Source organism: Falco peregrinus, chromosome 5 (assembly GCF_023634155.1).
Source record: "Falco peregrinus isolate bFalPer1 chromosome 5, bFalPer1.pri, whole genome shotgun sequence".
Lineage (NCBI taxonomy): Eukaryota > Metazoa > Chordata > Aves > Falconiformes > Falconidae > Falco > Falco peregrinus.
Genome location: NC_073725.1, coordinates 94,838,937 through 94,857,064, shown reverse-complemented (window position 1 = coordinate 94,857,064; position 18,128 = coordinate 94,838,937). Strand labels below are relative to the sequence as shown.

The window sequence follows — 18,128 nt, the reverse complement described above, 5'->3', positions numbered from 1 at the left end:
CTATCTTTTGTTGAATGGGAGAGATTATTCAGAATTACATGCTGCTTCTATGAGACTATCTGAGAAAGTGTTACTAGTAAGGTTGAATCTACAGAGTACTGTGCAAAATATGGAGTGATTTGTTTTGCAGTAGCCCACGAGGGTGAACATGATAAATTGTGCTGGGAAACACAAAGCAGGAGAAGGGGATTTGCCCAAAATCAGAAGCAGAAAGTAGACTTCCTAACTTAAGCATGCCTCTTAACTTACCCTGTATCCAAGCTGGCCATGGGTTGTAAAAAAGTCGTTTATATTCTATATGAAAATGTAAACCTTGGCTTCTGTACTTTGCAGCCTCTGTCCATGCTTGTGCTGCCCACGTTAGAGCCTGCCATACTGACAGGGACTCCTCGGCATTCCCCAAATACTGACTCTGCAGTGATTCAGCTTCTTTTTCTCTCTCAATTCTTTCCCAAGGCAATCCTTCCTGACCACAGCATTGTGTGATACGGAGCTATTTGCGCCCGAGAGCCTGAGCAGACCCCAAATGAGCATGCTAAAAGTGAGTAACTGTGATTCAAAGCTTTTTTATTTTTTTTTTATCTTGGCCATGAAAATTTTCAACTGATGCACTAAATTCTGAGATAGTTACACATTTAAATGCAGTATGACCACATTTCTCATAAAATAATGCATTTAAAATTAATAGGCAATATTTGCATTTTATAGGTGTGTCAGATATGTTTTCTCTATTTTGGTGTGCTCTGCAATTTTATATAGCCCCATTTCAGGTGGCCATTGTGAGCTACAAGTGTTTCCATCCTGTACGTAAGACCAGTTTTGCCTTACACACAGGGACACTGCTGCTTTATGTAACTTCTGCTCTGTACCCTAAATGTAGCAGTAAAGCTTGGGTAGCTTAATGCAGCACACACGGAGAGGATGCAGTTGGAAAGGAGAAGAGTTCCGGGGAAGTTCAGGGGCACGCACTGGTAGCATTTGAGACCCAGAATGGTGACAGATTGATGGCCTGCCCAAGGGGAGAGGGAAGAGGTGGATGCAAAGGGGTGCAAGGCAGCACCGGCTGCCATAAGCCAGCATGATGACCCGGTGTGCATTTGTTGAAGTGAGAGAGGGAAAAGAAGAATCTCTTTTCCTCTTCTTCCCCCCTCAGCGTGTGGTCTGGTCCGGACCATAGTCCTGTGCTATATGGCAGATGTATAGCAGGACACTTGGAGGCAGGCACATGGAATCTTTCAGGGTGCTTTGGGGCTGGGAGGGTGCTCCGGTGCTGGGTGACACAGCAAACCTCCGAGACTTTGTAGTGTCAAATATTATTGTGAACGGGTGGCCCAGGGATGGCAATAATGGAAGAAGATGCCTTTGGGTGGGAGGTGTACAGGCAGGAAGCAACAGAAATCTTACTCCAAGTGTAAGACAAGTGACTTACCTAGATACAGCAAGCAGCTAAAAAAACCAAATCCAAACCCCAAGCAATTTTGTCACGCTCATCATCAGGATAAGTAGTGGTCTCAGCACACCAGGTGCCTCAGCACCGTCAGTGCTTGTGGAGGCAACAGACCAAAGCATAAATGTGTTCGTGCAAGGGAATTGGGAGGCCAGAACCTGAGTCTTCCAAAGCCCCAGGTTGATGTTCTGCCTTGCTAAGCAAGCCTGCTGGCTTGGTGACGCCATCTGCATCTACCCACTGCCCCTGCGTAACGCCGGCGGTACCCCTGGGAGCAGCTGCTGTCAGACCTGAACTCGCCCTTCAGTGAAGCGCTGAACAGGTGCACCTAGGATTTCCGAGTAAGGCATGCTCATCTTTAAAATAATATTCTTCTGAGGTTAGGCACTTTCCTTCGCTTATGTGAGAAATCATCTCTCAGTACCACGAGGGGAAGTTGAGGGAGGGGAAGGCAGGCATCTCGGAACGGGACTTTTTAAGTCCCGCTACGTGCAGTTGTGCTGGGAAGCCTGAGGGGTTTTTGTCTCAGCTCTCAGCGTTGGGGTGTGTGTCACTGATGGGCCTGTGTGAGACCAGAGCTGTCCCCACCCCTGTCACCTTGTGGCTTCAGAAGTTGTGTTCCACCTCCAGAGGAGATGGGACCATGTGCTGTGTCGCCAGCATATGTGAGAGAAATGAACAGTCCAGACGAACTGAAATAATAACCCTCTGGAGGGTGTCCGCTCCTTCTGGGTTGGATCAGTCTCTCAGGGGGTCCTTCCCCACCGGCTCCCCAGTGCGTTTCAGGTGAAGATCCAAAGATCTTAGCTTCTATTGATATTTAATTGCTCATCTCTATCAGCAGGGTAGTTTGCCATAAGCCATATCAATCCAGTCACAAAGGCAAACAAACTAACAATCACTTGAGTCCTTTATATATTGGCAGGCAAAGCAAGACCTCGCCTCTTCTCCATTCTGTATACATATCATTTTTCTGCACCCTTCAAACCCAGGAATTCGATAGCCAAGACCAACATTTCTGTCAGTAAACCCAGTGTGTAGATCTGCTCCTTTCCTGAATATTCAAACATGCGGCCACATCAGCACTGCTCATTTGGATGCTGACAAGGGTCATAATTTTATTCTTTATCTCCCACTTCACCTGCTTCTGAGTGCCAAAGTAAGGGAGGAAACAGCATACCGAGGAGCTCGGTGGTGTTGATGACAACCTTACAATGCTGGACTGTTCATCAGGGTGTCATGGGAGGATGAGGAGGAGCAAGAAGCACAGCGGAGCGTCCCTGCCCTGCAGCCCTGGCTGGCCGATGGGCTGGTCGTGCCAGTGGTGGCGGGAGGGAGACGCGGCACAAAGCCGAAGGGCAGAATTTTCCATGCCAGGTAGGAAACTTTCAGCTTGGTCAAAAATAAGTTTGATTTCTGAAGATGAGAAAGGTTAAAATTGAGTTTAAATGTCTTGAACTCCCCTTAGGGCTGTGTTTTGTGAAAAGGACAGTGGCTTTTGTTCAGTTGCTTTCCACTTGCGCTGCATTTACATGCCTAAAAAGATTCAGCTGTCACAGCCCTAACAAGTGCTAAAAAGCTCTTGTTAAGGTCACCGATATCAGAGAAGTGTCTCTCGTACAACATCCCAGTGTATCGGGGCCACCGTCGCTGGGAACGGGGGCCAGTGTCAGACAGCATGTGCTACAGACAGGATTGTGACCCCGGGCTGTGCCGGCGCTTTGCTCACCGTTCCTCCCAAGGAGAGCTGTGCAGCGCTGCTCCAGCTAAGTGCAAAGAAAGCTCTAAACAAGCATGACCTTTAAATTCAGGCTGAAGCTAAAAGATCTGCTGCTAACTAAAAATCTGGGGTTGCTTTCATGTGTCTGAGCATTCAGGGAATAGATGTAGCTTAACATGCAAATGCACGGCTTCCTGCAGAACAGCGCTGCTTTTCAAGATCTCTCGTTTCATGCTGTTACCGTTCCATGCCCTGCTGTTCCTATGAAAAGAGCCTCTCTGAGGAAAAGATTCCCACAGTCAGAAATCCAACTGATGTGGTAAAAAAACCTCCAAACCCAACAACTTACTCATTTCTAAAACGCGTGGTGTCCGTCTGCAGCCTGGCAATCAGCAGCATCTCTGCGTTCAGAAAACAGCCCCCCGCTCCTTCAGTTTTCTGTCTATATACTTTATATATTTTTCCTCATCTCTGTAAGTAGATCCTGAAGTCAGGAGCCTGGGGTCCTGTCCTGCTGTAGCTGTGCAGGGAAGATTTTTCCTCTGCAAACGCAATGCTCTGGTGCCTTTTGGCATGTTCGTTCGTGCATCTTTTCTGTGTACAAGTTACTGTGCTCAAGTAACGTGGGTGTTCTGTCCGTACGGAGAAATAGATGTCCAAGCACTTTGTTCTTCTCACGAAGGAGAGATGCCTGTAGAGCCCGTGTGCTGCAGCTGTCTGCCAGGTCCTTCCCTGGCCGTTCCAGGGGTGACATGCCACCAGCACAGTCCACTTGTAGTAATGTTTATTTGGAACTTCAAATATCTTCCTTGAGCCACCTGGGCATCATCATCTTCTGTCTTTAAAACAAAGTATGATGCATTATTGATGGGTGAAATACAGAAAGTGTTTGATGTTTCTCTAATACCTTTCATTTTTATTCTCTTCTAATTTCAAATGTTTTCCATTCTGTGCCACTACCATATAACACAACATTTTAAGCATATTGTTCCTCACAGTGTCTGCTTATATTTTTAAGCTTGTCGGGTTATTTTGACAACAAGAGACATCATAAATTATGTAAGCAATTTCTCTCCTTACAAGCTGGTCCCAGACCTGTGCTGCCCCGATAAGAGCAGCGAGACAGGAGCTGCTTTAGTAACAGCAGGACTCGTGTGATTGCACTTCAGCTGCACTGTGACCAGAGAATACAGCACATGGCACGTTGGAAATTAATTGAAACTACATAGAATGGGGGGGGGGGGGGGAACCAGATCCAAGCCTGGCTGTGGTCTGAGACTCCTCTGTGGTTTGGGAAGTGTGGTTTGTGGCGATTTAGTCTTGAATGTGACTGTGCCGTGGGCTGTGTGTAACAGAACCTAGTTAGCACGTTATCCAGGTCTAGAAATTGCGTTAGCTTCATCTCCAAAAGCTGGGCTTTCATCCCAGATGTGCAGCCAGGAGTTCAGGTAGGTGCAAGGGAGGGTTCTAATCTACGAGACTTCAAGAAAATCAGATACTGAGTTAAAACTGCTTGGGCAAGGGAGGGACCTGAACCTGTCCCACACTTTCTAGCACATACTCAGTTAAGTAGGAAAATGGCCACAAGCATCATCATCTCAATTCTTGCTTGAACCCAAAGAGGAGCAAGAGTCCTGCAATTTCCTGGAAGGAGAGGGAGGTGCTGGGAAGCGATGCCCCGCTCCTCATCTCAGTACCTGGGCGTTTATTAGATTCCACTGTGATGTTCATATTCAGAGGTCAGCCTCCTGACCCTTCAGTCGTCCTTTCATATAAACAATTATTATGGACTAATTTGTAATCCTGAGGGCTGGCAGCAGTTATCTGGGACAGATGGCCTCTGCTGGGAAAACTCTGCCTCTTGATAGCTCCAAAACATGACATAAGTCTCATCTTTTCAAGAAAGCCTTTACCAGATGGGTCTAATTTAAAGCACGGCCTTTCACGTTTCTTCCTAGAGGATAGCTAATTAACGGCAGAACGGATGGCTCTGCTTCTCTGAGGGCAGGCAGAAGTGGGTGTTTGATATCGAAATGTTGATGGGTTTGGTTCCAGTGCATCAGTGAGGAGAGATGATGAACTCGTTAGAATAAATATTGATAAGCGTATTGAACTTCCCATTATTCTGAATTTACTAAAGCTGGCCAAAAAGAGGCCAGTTCTTGAGAAATGTGTTGTGAAAAAAGTGTCTTTCATTTCATTTTTATTATTGTTCTGCAATGACCAGCCCTAAATCAATTTGAATTCTTCCTCATCACTCCTATCAGTAGAGGGCTGCAAAAATTTGCAGTCACAGCTGAGGATCTCAGAGAGCAGCTTAGAAGAAGTCAAACTAAAACTCCTGTCTTGCTTTCCGAGGGCTGCCTGCGTCAATCCCATTGTTTCTGGCAGTGACTTCCCAATCAATATTCAGCTTTGTCATCTGACGTTTAACCTTTAGCTGGGCTCCTCCTGGTCCTTGGTTTGCTGCCCGGAGGAGGCGTCAGCCCTGGGCTGCGGCGGGATCCTTTATTCTCTTCTCCTCTTCTGCATCAAAATGGCTCCGAGAGATTCTTTTCCTTCAGGCAGGAAACCCTGAAAACTCTGGATCGGTTCAATTAGATTCATTACGTACTGTGCTGATTGCCAGCCTTGTCTCTCTTCTGTTACATGAGCTACAAAAATATCTCTTCTCCTCCCCTCCCCAAGCAAACTAAAAATGGCCTGGTTTTATACAGTTTTTTTACAAGTGCGTCTACATCGTAGAAATGAGTTCTAGCTTATCTTGTGTTATGTAAATATTTCTGTGCTTCTAGAATAAAGTTTTTTTTCCCCTTTGATCCCGCTTTCTTGTAGTTAGTTTAACCTTCAGAAAGACTCCAAAGAGATTCATGGAGTTTGCCAGTGGCATTATTCCTGAGGAAAACTGGAGAGAGAAAAGAAAACTCGGAATTACCGATATAAACAGCTCATTTAGAAATGGATGGCTAACTGAAGGAAAAGGTTGTCTTTTGGTGTCTTTTAAAGCAAATTTTTGCTTAAAATAGCTGAGGCCAAATGTAAAAATAGCATTTGTTGTGTTTGCATAGTGTTACAAGACAAAAGCGATGCTTTCCCTGGGAGGTGGCTGTGCCCCATCCCCGTGCTGTGGGCAGGATCTCCAGACCCCGTCCCCTGGCTGTGCTGGAGGGTCGGGGCACGCCCGGCGCGGGTGCTGCAGGGTGGCCCCACGGCTTTCCCCCAGCACGCACACGCCGAGCGCTGGGGACCAGCACCAGTGTCTGACACGAGCCCTCCAGCTGTAGCTGTTGACCGGTGCCAACGGAGAAAACAGTTTGAGTCTGGCTTTAGATGATTTTTCAACAAATGGATGTTCCTGGTGGGTTACCTTTTTTAAATTGTTAAGTATGCTTCTTTAGAAGAATGCTAAGAGGCGAAGCAGCTCAGGTGGGGAGGAGGCAGTGAGAGACCTTGGAGAGCTGCAGTCTTGGCTTATTTGGCTCATTAACCTCAATGCTGCTGGTGCGCTTTGCCTGGAAGCACTGGAACGGGTCTGGAATTGGTGTGTGCTGGTGCCAGTGGTGGGGCAGAGCCCTTTACAGGGACACGGCTCAGGGGTGGGCTTGGCAGTACTGGGTTAACAGTTGGACTCAGCGATCTTAAAGGTCTTCTCTAACCTAAAAGATGCTATGATTCAGCAGGAGCGTACGCATGTGATGGAAAAGCCGTAGGTATGGCTGGGATGGGCACGTCGGGCTCCTGGGGCTGGGTGGTGAAGCCAGCTGGGGGCTGTGGCTGAACTGTGCCCGTTCTCGTACCAGCTGCTGCGACGGCGAGGCCGGAGCTGGGTCATGGCCGTGGGGGCAAGAAGGGCTCAGGGCTGAAGGGGACGAGCGTGCCCATCACGCAGTCACAGGTGCCGATGTGGCCTCGCTGTGTCCCCTGCTACGCCCCACGGGAGCAGTGGCAGGGTCCCTTGGGGGGCTCCGCGCTGGCCCAGGCTGTGCCCTGGCTCGCGCTCTGCACGGGGTCACCCCCCAGCTGCGGGCGCTGGGGTCCCACTGCCACCCCTCTGCAGGGGCTGTGCGGCACACGGGACCTCGCCCCGCTCCGGCACCTCTTTAATGAAATGATTCCGGTGGTGTCGGGTACTGCTGGGTTAAACCCTGGCCCAAGTCTGAAACGACCATCCATCATCAAAGGTCTTTAGTGATGGTGGTCAACCTTGTGAATATGAACGAGTGCAAAATACTCTAAAATTGTGCTTTGGTTGATAGGCAAGGATTAATATTCATTGTAAATGAAAGAGATATTTTGCATAGTTCACGAATGAGAAGAATGCAAAAAATTAAAAAGATTTTACTGGAATTATTTTATCCTTCCATACCTTTGTGATGGGAGGTTTAGCCGATTGCTTTCGGCTGTGCTGGCAGGGGGGGCGAACAGTCTTTACAAAAGAAAATTTTAGGACAACTTCAAACTCCCACAAGAAAAGTTTGGTTTTAGTCTTCACCTATTTCACAGAGTTTTACAATTAGGACCAAAGCACCACTACTAATGGCAGGAAAAGAAGCAAGCAGCCTGTAGTTAAAAAAATGTTTAATTAACAGTTAAAAATGATTATACAGAAAATATAATAGTAAAGACTGCTATTTGGCAGTATTTTGGGCAGAAAGAATGATAGCAGAAGGTCTGGCTGAACTCATGCTTCTGTGCCAGCGACTATTAGCACAATTTCCTATCTGGAGAGGATGCATACGTGGGATTTATATAGATCTTGTATACATGTTTGTATGGATATTTATCAGGTCAGCTGCCAGTATCTCACTGAAAAAAGAGAGCATATATTTTAAAAAGTAAACATGACTTAAAGTCATGGATATGAAGGCAAGGATGCAAAGCAGCACTCTGAGTGTCTGCCTGAAGCCTTCTGGTAACTCTTAGGAAACATGGTCAGAAGTAAAACTTGGCTGAGCTTTGCTCTGCCTGGGCTCTCTCCTTGTTTGGAAGGGCTGATCGATCAGTCAGCGTCTGCTGAAATTGGGGTAAGGGTTTCATTAGCCTTGGATCAGGCCCTCAGCACTGGATAGTCTGGTTGCTTGAAAATAGGCAATTAATGGTGCTTTATTTTTCATGTTTCCAAGGCAACACAACCCCCCAAGACATTGTTTTCCGGTACATGAGCAGAAGCTTTTGGATGCTGCAGAAGAGTTCCCCTCTGTCTCATATGAAGCTGCTGTAAAGGTACCAAAGCCATATTTTCTGTCATTATAGTCGATTTTCATCCTGTATCCAAAAAGTAATGACGATCAGATGCAGCTGATGAAATGATCTCACTGCAGACGAACTCATTCAATCAGCCGAGAGCTCTGTTGTTCAGATAGATAATTAGTGTTGTGACAAGTGTAACTTTAAATGCCTCAGTTTGGTGGCAATGTTAGAAAGTGTGACAAAAATTGATTTGTCTGCTTTAACCATGGCCCTCCTTGGATTGCTAATGAGAGAAATTCTTGTTAAATACATAGACTTGTTTACAGGTCCTCAGTTCGGAAAAATTATTTATTATTTGTATCATAAAGGGCATGAAAGAGAGGGCTTTCCCTTATTTTCTCTGATTAATTTCTTTTTATGTCTTTAGCTGATGTAACAGGTCATTGCTTGTGTTCCAGCATAAAATGGAAAGATCCTCCAAAACGAACTCACTGGGGAGAGCAATCCCGATGAATGGCTTTCCTGTCAGTATTCCTGCTAAATTAACGGGCACGGAGAGCGTGTGTAGGTGCTCAAACGTCAGGGGAACGTTTGCAGCACCTTCCCTTGAGGCGACCCCCCCCCAAAAAAAAAAAAAAAAAAAAAAAAAATCCACACTTCTATTTCGGGCTGCAGAGCAGAGTTCAGAGGGCCTGGCAGTCCCGAGTCCCGAGGTGGGCTCGGAGGGGCTGCCTGGGTGTGTTGGAGCTCTGTGGCTGGTGGGGAGGCCCCCGCGTCCCGGGGCAGGAGGATGCTGTGGTAGTGCTCAGGGAGTTGCTCCGGAGTGCAGCGGCCAGTCACCTTCGTTCAAAGGCAGCATTTTAATGTTTGCGGTTTTATTGATGGCCAGGTCGTTTGGTAGCAGGTTCTAGGTCCCACCTTTGACCCAAGAGCGCGCAACCCCTCCGTGTGTGCTGCTGGAGGATCCCAGTCCTGCACCCGCAGCTGGCGGTGGAGGGGGAGCAGTGACTCTGCCCCTTCTCCTCTTGCAGCTAGGTCACTGCATCCCGGGGAGCGCGGGATTTGGGAGACTGGAGGCTGAGTGGGCAGCAAGGAGATGGTGTCTCTCAAAAGTTGCTCTTTTCTAGTGGGTAGTTCTGGGATGTCCCCCTGTCTTAGAAGTTGCTTTTAGTTTAAATTATTATGGGATGAATTAATTAATATCTTGAAGTTGCATCCTTTCTATCAGCTCCTAACGGGATGCTTTTGATTCTTCTTTTTTCAGGATTTGCCAATGCCTTGATGTTCTCCCACCCAAAGGGAATTAATTGCCAAGATGGAATGAAGAGCACAGCACAGAGAGCAGGCATGGTCCAGATCTCACAGGACTAATTATGCTTTTAAAGGGTAAGAAAATAATCTTGGGTACATTGGGAAGAAAGTGTCTTAGTAATGCTACATAGAGTTACTGGCATGTCTCCTGTATTTCTGCATTTAAAAAAAAAACAACAAAAACCAAAACGACTTTCAAAGCTATTTCTTGACCTCAAAAAATCAGCAAGGAGCTCAAGAAAAGAAATTTTAATACTGAATGGGTTTATCAAGGATTCTTGACCCTTAACAATGGGGAAAAAACAAAGGAAAGATGCACATGAGGGTCTTGTGAAATTCTAATACTAAAACATTCTCATGCACAAACAAGTCTCAAAACAGAGTCTGAAACCAAAGCAAATGAAGAGCATGGCACGAATTACAGTCAGTGCCCTCAGACACTGCGACATGGCAGGTGAAGCGGATGGAGAGGACCCATGGAAGGGAAGGCCAATGTTTGTTCATCGAAACATCAGACTGTTGGGAAGGGGAACTTTCTGATGCACCTCACGAGAGGCAGGACAGAGCCAGAGGACTGGCAACATGCAGCCATTGTCAGCAAGAGGAAAACATCAAAACAGACTCAAAATTGGTGACAGGCTAGGGTTATTTTTAGACTGACAACTTTCTGTATTTGCGGGAAGTGTACTTATGCACAGACATACAGGCGTAGTCCCAGGATAACTCCCAGCCATAGCTGTATTCCCCTGGCAAAGGTGAGATGCCCTCAGCTACTCGGGTGGCACCCACCGCGCTGGCCGCGGATGCTGGAAGTGTGCGGTGGCAGGGCAGGTCCCTGCTGGGATTGTCTGCACCTTGCACCCTGCGGCCAGCGTTCTGGTGTGGCAGTGACCGGTCCCACCGATGCCGACGAGGTGTCCGCATCCTCGGCTGGCCTTGGAAAGGGCTAACGAGTCGAAGGTGGGACACTGATAGCACCTTGGAGAAGGAGGAGGGTGCTGGCAGCCTGCGCTCGCTAAGGCTGTTGAAATAGGTGTTCAGCTTGGAAAAAGACAAACGTCTTCCCTTTCTGTAGGCTGTACGTCCCTCTTCCTGGTGAGACCCGAGCCGTACGCACGCCGGGGAGGCAGCTACAACCTGTGAGAGGCCTTCGCAGAAAAGCTCCTTCCTAAGAGGGTAAGACTGATAGCTAAAGATACAGTTAAGAGGCGCACCATCCTCCCCCACGTCATGTTGCGGCTTGTGCTATGTGTGCATCAGATCTGACAAAAAGTAGTGCCTCTTTTTATCCAGCAGGCTCGACAGAACAACAATAACGGACATTCAGTTATATCTCTGCTAAACATATCCTTTTTTATTGCTTTTCACGAGTTCAAAGCATTAGCATAAAACAATCGAGCAGGTTGTTTTTCCTAAGAGAGCGAGTGCCTGTTTACAAACTCATTTTATTTTCACAATATTCCATTGTTATTTATTTCAGACAGAAAGCTGTCAGATTAATGCACTCCCTCACGCAGGACAGCTTGCTTTATTGCCTGTTATTAAGACATAACATATATAACCTGACAGGCACTGCCCACGTCTGCATTCCACCACTGAAAGGCAAATTAAGTAGAAAATGGAGATCTCCAGTATTTCTTAGGGCTAAAGTGATATTAGTTTTTAACTCATTTTGTATTCATGGAGGATCCTGTATGTTTACAACATATTCAACAGAGTAAACCGTCCAAGGAAAAAGGTTGTGTGTTTTTTTTTTTTTTTTTTTTTTTTTTTAATTCTTATAACCAGTTACCTCTGAGAAATTCAAACTTCAGAAGCACAGCAGGAATCATCAAGACCCCTCATACAGATTTGTCAGGAAAGAATGAAAACCCCACACTACTCAGGTGGCAGAAGAAACCCTTTAGAACACGGATCTTGGGGGCAGAGCAGTGCAGCGTTACACCTGTCCCTAAACTAACCCCAAAACCAGCCCTCACCCTCCAGACTTCCAAATCCCACACCACAGCACTCCCGTATCGCCTTCCAGCGAATGCTGTTCCACGTTCCAGAGGCGGCACACACAGTTGCAAACATTTTTTTTTCAAGTTGTATCAAATTCCTTTTCCCTTGGCGTGCGGACCCAGCCGGTGGCAGGACTCACGTCGCCTTTCTCCTTTGCACAGTGACAGTTTGAATTAAGTGTCCAAAAAGCCCCACTGAGTCGCACCGACAGCTCCCAGAGAAGCCCCCTGGACGCTCCCATGGGACAATGCCTACCTGCCGTGGGGAGCCGGGCCGAGGTGCTCGCCTTCCCCGCTCCCGCCTGCCGCTCCTCTGCCTCTGCCCAGCTTTTGGCTTTGCTCTGGCAGCCTTCAGCGTTACGGAATAGCTTGGAGGAATACAGCTGGTTTTGGATAGGGTATTGAAAATATAGCATACAATAGTGTTTTCCTAAAAACGATGACTAAAGCCTACTATTCTTACTGGATTTTAAATAACAGCAATTGTAAGTGATAAAAGCGCTGCCTATTTTTGGTGCAAGTACAGGTGAAGGTAGAATGGCAGAAATACTTTCCCCCCCATCCACAGTTCCCGTCACACAACTAATGTTATTCAAGTTTTTCATTATCACTGATTTTGTTCTTTCTTGTTGTTTTTTTTTCTCCCCAGGACTGAACTGCTAACCACAGGAGCTGCTCCGGAAAAGCCTGCAGGAGGTGGGCTGGCTCAGGGACCCCTCACCCTCCCCAGTACTGGCTCTTCACGTTTTCTTCCTACGCTTTCCCAACAGCAACTTACTTTTTTCAAACTCTTCCTGGAGAATCAGGTCAGTTTTATTACCCCAAACACACACTAATACTGAGATGAGGAACAAACAGAAGAACATTTAAAGGAAGGTGAATCTGAGCACTGGGGGAAACAGAGCAGGTGCCACCTACAACTATCTGAAAGGGAAAACCTGATTTACTCAAGGAAAACTGTAAGCGTGTTGGGATTACTGTTAACCCTTACTGCAGCACCATTACATAGGTAGAAGCCATGCTTTAAAAACTTAAAATACATAGTTCTGATTTGCTTGTGTTTGCAGGGAGAAGGGTTTAGTGCTGGAAAGCTGCAGTGTGTAAGGAACAGGCAATTTGCAGGGGAAAACAGGCCATGAAATTTAATGCTAAGTGGCGATATACTAAATAAATTATTATAAAGAAGTAACTCTTCTTCAATATAATTACACGATTTATTTATTTATTTTAAATTTCAGAGGAGAGGAAACAGCCTAATTATAGACAGATGGGGAAAGGCACATGGCTTTTTGTCCATCGTGCTGCAAACCTGTGGGCAGAGGTAGAGCTCGGAAGCTCAAGCACAACTGTGGGTCCCTGCCCCACGCATGTTGACTCCTCTGGGGCAAAACCAGGACGTATTTATGTCCTTACTCCTCTCTTCCCTCCTGCCCTGCTATCTGTAGAAGCAGGCCTGGTATATAGGTTGGGATTTTATTCTTTTGGCAGCAAAGCTACTGCAAAGGAAACATCTACCTACCCTGCCAAGAAGTGCCAGTCAGCAGAAGCCTCTTGAAGGTGCAGTAAATCCTCATATGTGCAAATATAAAATATGAAGAAGCAATAATACTTTGAAATATTCTAGTATCCCTCAATGTAATAAATATTTTATTAGAGTAATAGAAAAAGATGCATACAGATAACCATAGGATACACACACAACTGAAAGTTTAAGGATAAATTTCAAACTTTTCAATATGAAACAAGGTACTCTGTACATATCTCATGGAGATATATAACTAGAAATTAAATAATACAATGTAATCGCATGAAAATGGCAATACAGGAACATGAACTAGAATTCTGTGAAACAAGAATAGAAAGAGTCACCCTTTGTTGCATGAAACATAACTATATACTTACTAGTAACACCTGTTTCTCCATCTCCCACCCGCCCCCCCCCCCCCCCCCATTTGCAGTGTCTGAAAACATCACTGGTTAGCCACATTGAAAAGCAACTAGCCATTTATAACTATATATGTACAGTATATACAGATCTTGCTTACTTCAACAGTTAGCACGTATTTCCATCTGGATGTGATACTAATAAGGTATTTTGATATTTGAATGCATATCAAGGTATTTTTTCTACAGTGCTACCTTAATTTCATTAATCCTGGTTCTCTCCCTTAATAGTTCTGTGTGTTGTAGTAATACTGTGAGATTAAAAAAGAAAAAAAAATCTTTAAAAGGATATGCTTTATGTCACATGAACACTTGCTCTACCATGTATGTAGGTAGCTCTCTAAAAGGTGTCTAAAAGGCTGGATTGACTCAATTCACAATATAGAAGTCAAATGTACCAGGTTTAATGTATCTTTAATATATTGCTCTGACAGAAAGCATAGGTTTCTCTATAATAGCAAGCCCGAAGTGTCTTTGTGTAATTCTTATTATAACCTACAGTATTGCCATAAACTTACCAGAATCATATGACAGTAATGGGGTACACTGGAGTGACAGACCAGGTGAAATAGTTTTGAATTGGCTGAAAAGCAGCAGGAAGGAGAGTTAACACTGAATTAAAGGTGAGTTTACAGTGTGCAGTGCGGCAGACAAAAGGGTGAGTTAATTTGGGGCTGCATATTTGGAAGCACCACATCCCCAGGTCAGGAGGGGGTAGTAGTCCCTTTTCATAAGGCCGTGGTGCAACTGCATTTCAATAATGCTTACAACTGGGCCCTTTTTTAGTGAACCACGCTGACAGGAGCTCAGAGAAGGGCAATAAAAATGATGGTGGGAGAATCTGGTTATGAATAAAGAACGTGGTTAAGAAATATAAGGTGGGGATATAAGGAAATTAACTTCAAAATCTATTGATGGAGAGGAAGGTTAGGTACTTGAAAAGGTACGTAAACCTAGGCTGCGATAAAACAGAGAGCCTTCTTTGAGACACAGCTGTGAAATTATTTCTTAAGAGTAGCAGTGGAAGCTGTGCCTCTTGGACACCACAGTGTGGACTGTGCAAAACTAACGTCCATACTGTGACTTTTCTCCAGCTTTGATTTCTGGTTAGATTTAGAGTAACCTCTGTGAAGGGCATCAGAAAAACTGATCCAAAACTACTGGATTATGACATTGTTTAAAGAATGGCCGCTTGGCCAACACGTTATCGTCTGATTGAAACGCCATGTCTCCGATTTCATCCTGTATGTACAATGTATGTACAGTGATGTTACCACAACAATGCAGAACATACCCCAGACACTTCAGTCTCACTGCAAAACTGGACTTTCTCACTGGACTAAGCTCTTCCTTGTAACTCTGATCCTAGTACCATTGCTCTCCCTCTTCCTTACATTGCATCTGAAGTATGTAGTATGTAAACTCCTTTGGTTCAAGTATTAAGGCATTTTAGATTCCTTTTTAAAGGATTTGCTAAACTTTACACGGTATTTTTACTTCAACCTTACAGTGAAATACAAAGAATTTAAAAACACGTCAGGATAGAAGAAAAACATGCATTAACCACTGCAGTTTTTTTTAAAAAAAGCACTTTTCTGTAATAACCGATTCTATCTTTTTTTTTTCCCCCAGCAAATGAGAATGTATCATCACAACACTGAATTAAGGGCCAAGGAAAATACTGTTGGTAAGAAGCTGGATACACTGAAGATATTAAAGGCTGATGGACCAGAACCTCTGGCATCCATACCTGTGACAAATGAAAAAGGTCAGGATTAAATGAAAGCATGAGTGTCTGCTGCGCCAAATTATTACCCTTCCTAGATGCTGAACAAAAATTACTATAAATTTTTATGTCTGAGAAGCAATGAAAACATACAAAAATAGAGTAAATATTTTAAAACTAGAGAACTGCCTTGCAAAATGCTGAAACGGTACAAATGGTCGTTCCTTTCAAGGCAATAATACAAAAAAAAAAAAAAAAAAAAAAAAAAAAGAGGAGAAAAAGTTAAAAAAAAAATCTCCTGTTTTTAATGCCAATTTACATGGTGATTTACCAGTTCAATAGAATGAAGTTTGTCGTGCATAACGGCATGAAAACTGTTAATTGCTTTTCCTTTTACTACCTTATTACCATACAACATACAAGTATTAATTCTTTTTTTCTCCCCATCAATAAAGACTCAACTCCTGCAAAGACAAGCTGTGACAACTGCCGGGTGTCAACTGCAAACTTAGTGATGATTCACCACACCAAGGCCGAGACGTGTATCCCTGTACCATGGTCGGTATAAAGGAGGTTCTAGTATGGGTTGGGGACCCTACGTAAGCACGTGACAAAATCATAGTGATTCAGCTTCAACTTACTAGCTAGTCTGGGAATCAGGATCTGATCGCTGCTAGTGCCATCTCCACCATCAGTTGTTGCTTTTACTTGTATAATGTAGTCTTCGTTAAACTGGAGCAAAAGTTCAGCTGTTGTCTTGTCCGTGTTCAGCACATTCATGGTGGTCTGACTGCTGGTCCTGTACAAAACCTGCAACACCAGTAAACAGCTGAAGAGTGTCATTTCTTCCACTAGGACCTGCCCTGCAATTTTTATTTGTGTTTCTCAGAAACAAGGTTTCAGTCTTTAAAAAGATGGGACAACAGAAAAAATCCGATTTTTGGTGAATATTCTAGGGCAGAATTTCATTTAAAGAAAGAAGGTAAAATCAATCAAGCTCTTTTATTCCACCTTTAATCTAATATGGCACAATGTATAATGATAACAGATGAATAATATATTCTGTTATCTTAACAATGTGTTGTTTGATAAATTACCCCACCGATTGGAATCTCTCGTTATCTAGATCAGCTTCTTATGCCAACATGTAGTTTGGGAAGTAAAGAACTAATCAACATTACAGACAGTGTTGGGAGATATTCTGCAAGTGCTGAACGATTGTTCTGTCATGAAACTTAACTGCAATGGTGCCCTAGGTTTTAAGAACGGGAGCTACATCTGAACGCCAGAGCCCTCTGCTCAGTACCATCGGACAAGAGAAGGGATTTAAGAGCAACATCAGGCTCTCTCCTGTGCTGAAGGCTTGATGAGCCCAACGGCTTCCCCAGCACAAGTGGCGAGGCTAGGTGCAGAGAGAGGTATGTCCTGGCAGAGTTTAAAAAAAACATGGATCCAATGCATTCACCTGGCAGAGTTCCAGAAATTTGACAAGCAGGGGAGTTTCCCACTGCAAATAACAGCAACTCCCCCAGAATAATGGCAATAATAATGAAATGAAAAAAAAATAATGCAAAGCCATGGGAATTACACGCGTTGGTGCCCTGGAGACACGCTCCCCAATGCTCTTGGAGGGCTGCAGCCGCGTGGCTCGGGTCCACAGCACCTGCCCTAGGGCTCCTCGGCATCCAGCATCAGCTGTTGGCTCTTCCATTCCCGGCAAGCCGACTTTGTTAACCGTACTGCGCTTGCCTTCTGGGGCAAACCTGACCCCTAAGTGCTTTCCTTCCGTAAAATTAACCAGCTTTATCAAAGTTCTGCTTATCCTTGTGTACTTAACAATGTCTGCTCTTCACAGGGGAACCTGGAATTGTTGTGGGAGATGGGAGCGTACAGTCTGACACACCACACAGTATGCTTTCAGGGCAGCTCCCCTCTATGGAACTAGGTGGCTTATCCTACATCCACAGGTATTTCTTGCCAATACAACTCAGAACACGGCACAGTCAGACCTTCAGTGCGTATCTTTTATGCAGGAACGTATCGTGTGGGATCCAGCTGTATGCAGCTCATCAGGAACACCCTCAGCTGTGCTCTTAAACACACTTCAGACATGACATATTTAAATACTTGTACATTTGTGTGCCAATCAGATTTAGAGTAGCAATGTGATTTCTAACTTTAGATGTAGCAGTGTGACTTCTATCGAGACAATGAGCATGTCCTACAGTAGGTAAGAAGAAAAAGGTTAAAGAGTATCAGTTTGATATATGTGGTACTAATAAATACACCTGGCCAGCAAATGAAACCACCCATCGATTAAATCTTGGGTTGTTTGGTTTCTTTCAAAATGTTATACATTTGGGTTAGAGTTACACGTTTCTATACAGTAAGTGTTACATACATCTGGGTGAGAGCCCAAGAGCTGGCAGCGCAGCTCCCCAGCTGTGTTTGCATGAGGAGGACAAGGCGTTTAGTGTACCATTGATGGTAAAAGGACCATGGTTTATGAGACGTTGTCAGAATATGATTTAACATCTTTTGACAAAGGAGACACTACTGAAATGCTTTAGATGTGGTACTGTGCATCCTCTGAACTTGCTGCCTTGCAATTAAGACAGCAAAAAGCAAACTGTGGATTGTTTTCAGATACTTTTCTGGTCTGTTTTCACTTACCTTATACCCAATCACCTCGGACTCATTCTCCATAGCTCTTACTTCCTCCCAGCTGAGGATTACTCTAGAGTCAGTGACATTCCACACGACATTTCCTGGTGGTTGACTGGGTGC

At 44.9% G+C, this 18,128-nt stretch overlaps 1 protein-coding gene and 1 long non-coding RNA gene across 9 annotated transcripts in view; one reads left to right on the top strand and one right to left on the bottom strand.

The window, feature by feature from the left end:
- LOC114011180 (uncharacterized) overlaps positions 1-17,981 on the top strand; it is a 209,866-nt gene extending 191,885 nt beyond the window's left edge. For 3 of the 7 annotated variants that reach the window (XR_008747500.1, XR_008747498.1, XR_008747503.1), the window contains 8 exons: positions 457-541; positions 8,291-8,390; positions 9,622-9,743; positions 12,321-12,477; positions 15,248-15,383; positions 15,797-15,899; positions 16,598-16,759; positions 17,197-17,981. This is a non-coding gene — a long non-coding RNA (uncharacterized LOC114011180). Of the gene's footprint in view, positions 1-456; positions 542-581; positions 2,825-8,290; positions 8,391-8,784; positions 8,882-9,621; positions 9,744-10,743; positions 10,845-12,320; positions 12,478-15,247; positions 15,384-15,796; positions 15,900-16,597; positions 16,760-17,196 lie in introns of those variants that run through there. The other 4 variants (XR_008747499.1, XR_008747502.1, XR_008747501.1 and 1 more) reach the window with 4 other exon arrangements.
- The window catches only part of CNTN3 (contactin 3), a 107,427-nt gene continuing 104,529 nt past the window's right edge, over positions 15,231-18,128 (bottom strand). For both annotated transcript variants that reach the window (XM_055806237.1, XM_055806238.1), the window contains 3 exons: positions 18,015-18,127; positions 15,983-16,151; positions 15,231-15,365 (listed from right to left, as the gene is read on the bottom strand). In XM_055806237.1, coding sequence (XP_055662212.1) covers positions 15,265-15,365; positions 15,983-16,151; positions 18,015-18,127 — 383 coding nt within the window. In that variant the 3' untranslated portion in view covers positions 15,231-15,264. The remainder of the gene's footprint in view (positions 15,366-15,982; positions 16,152-18,014; position 18,128) is intronic.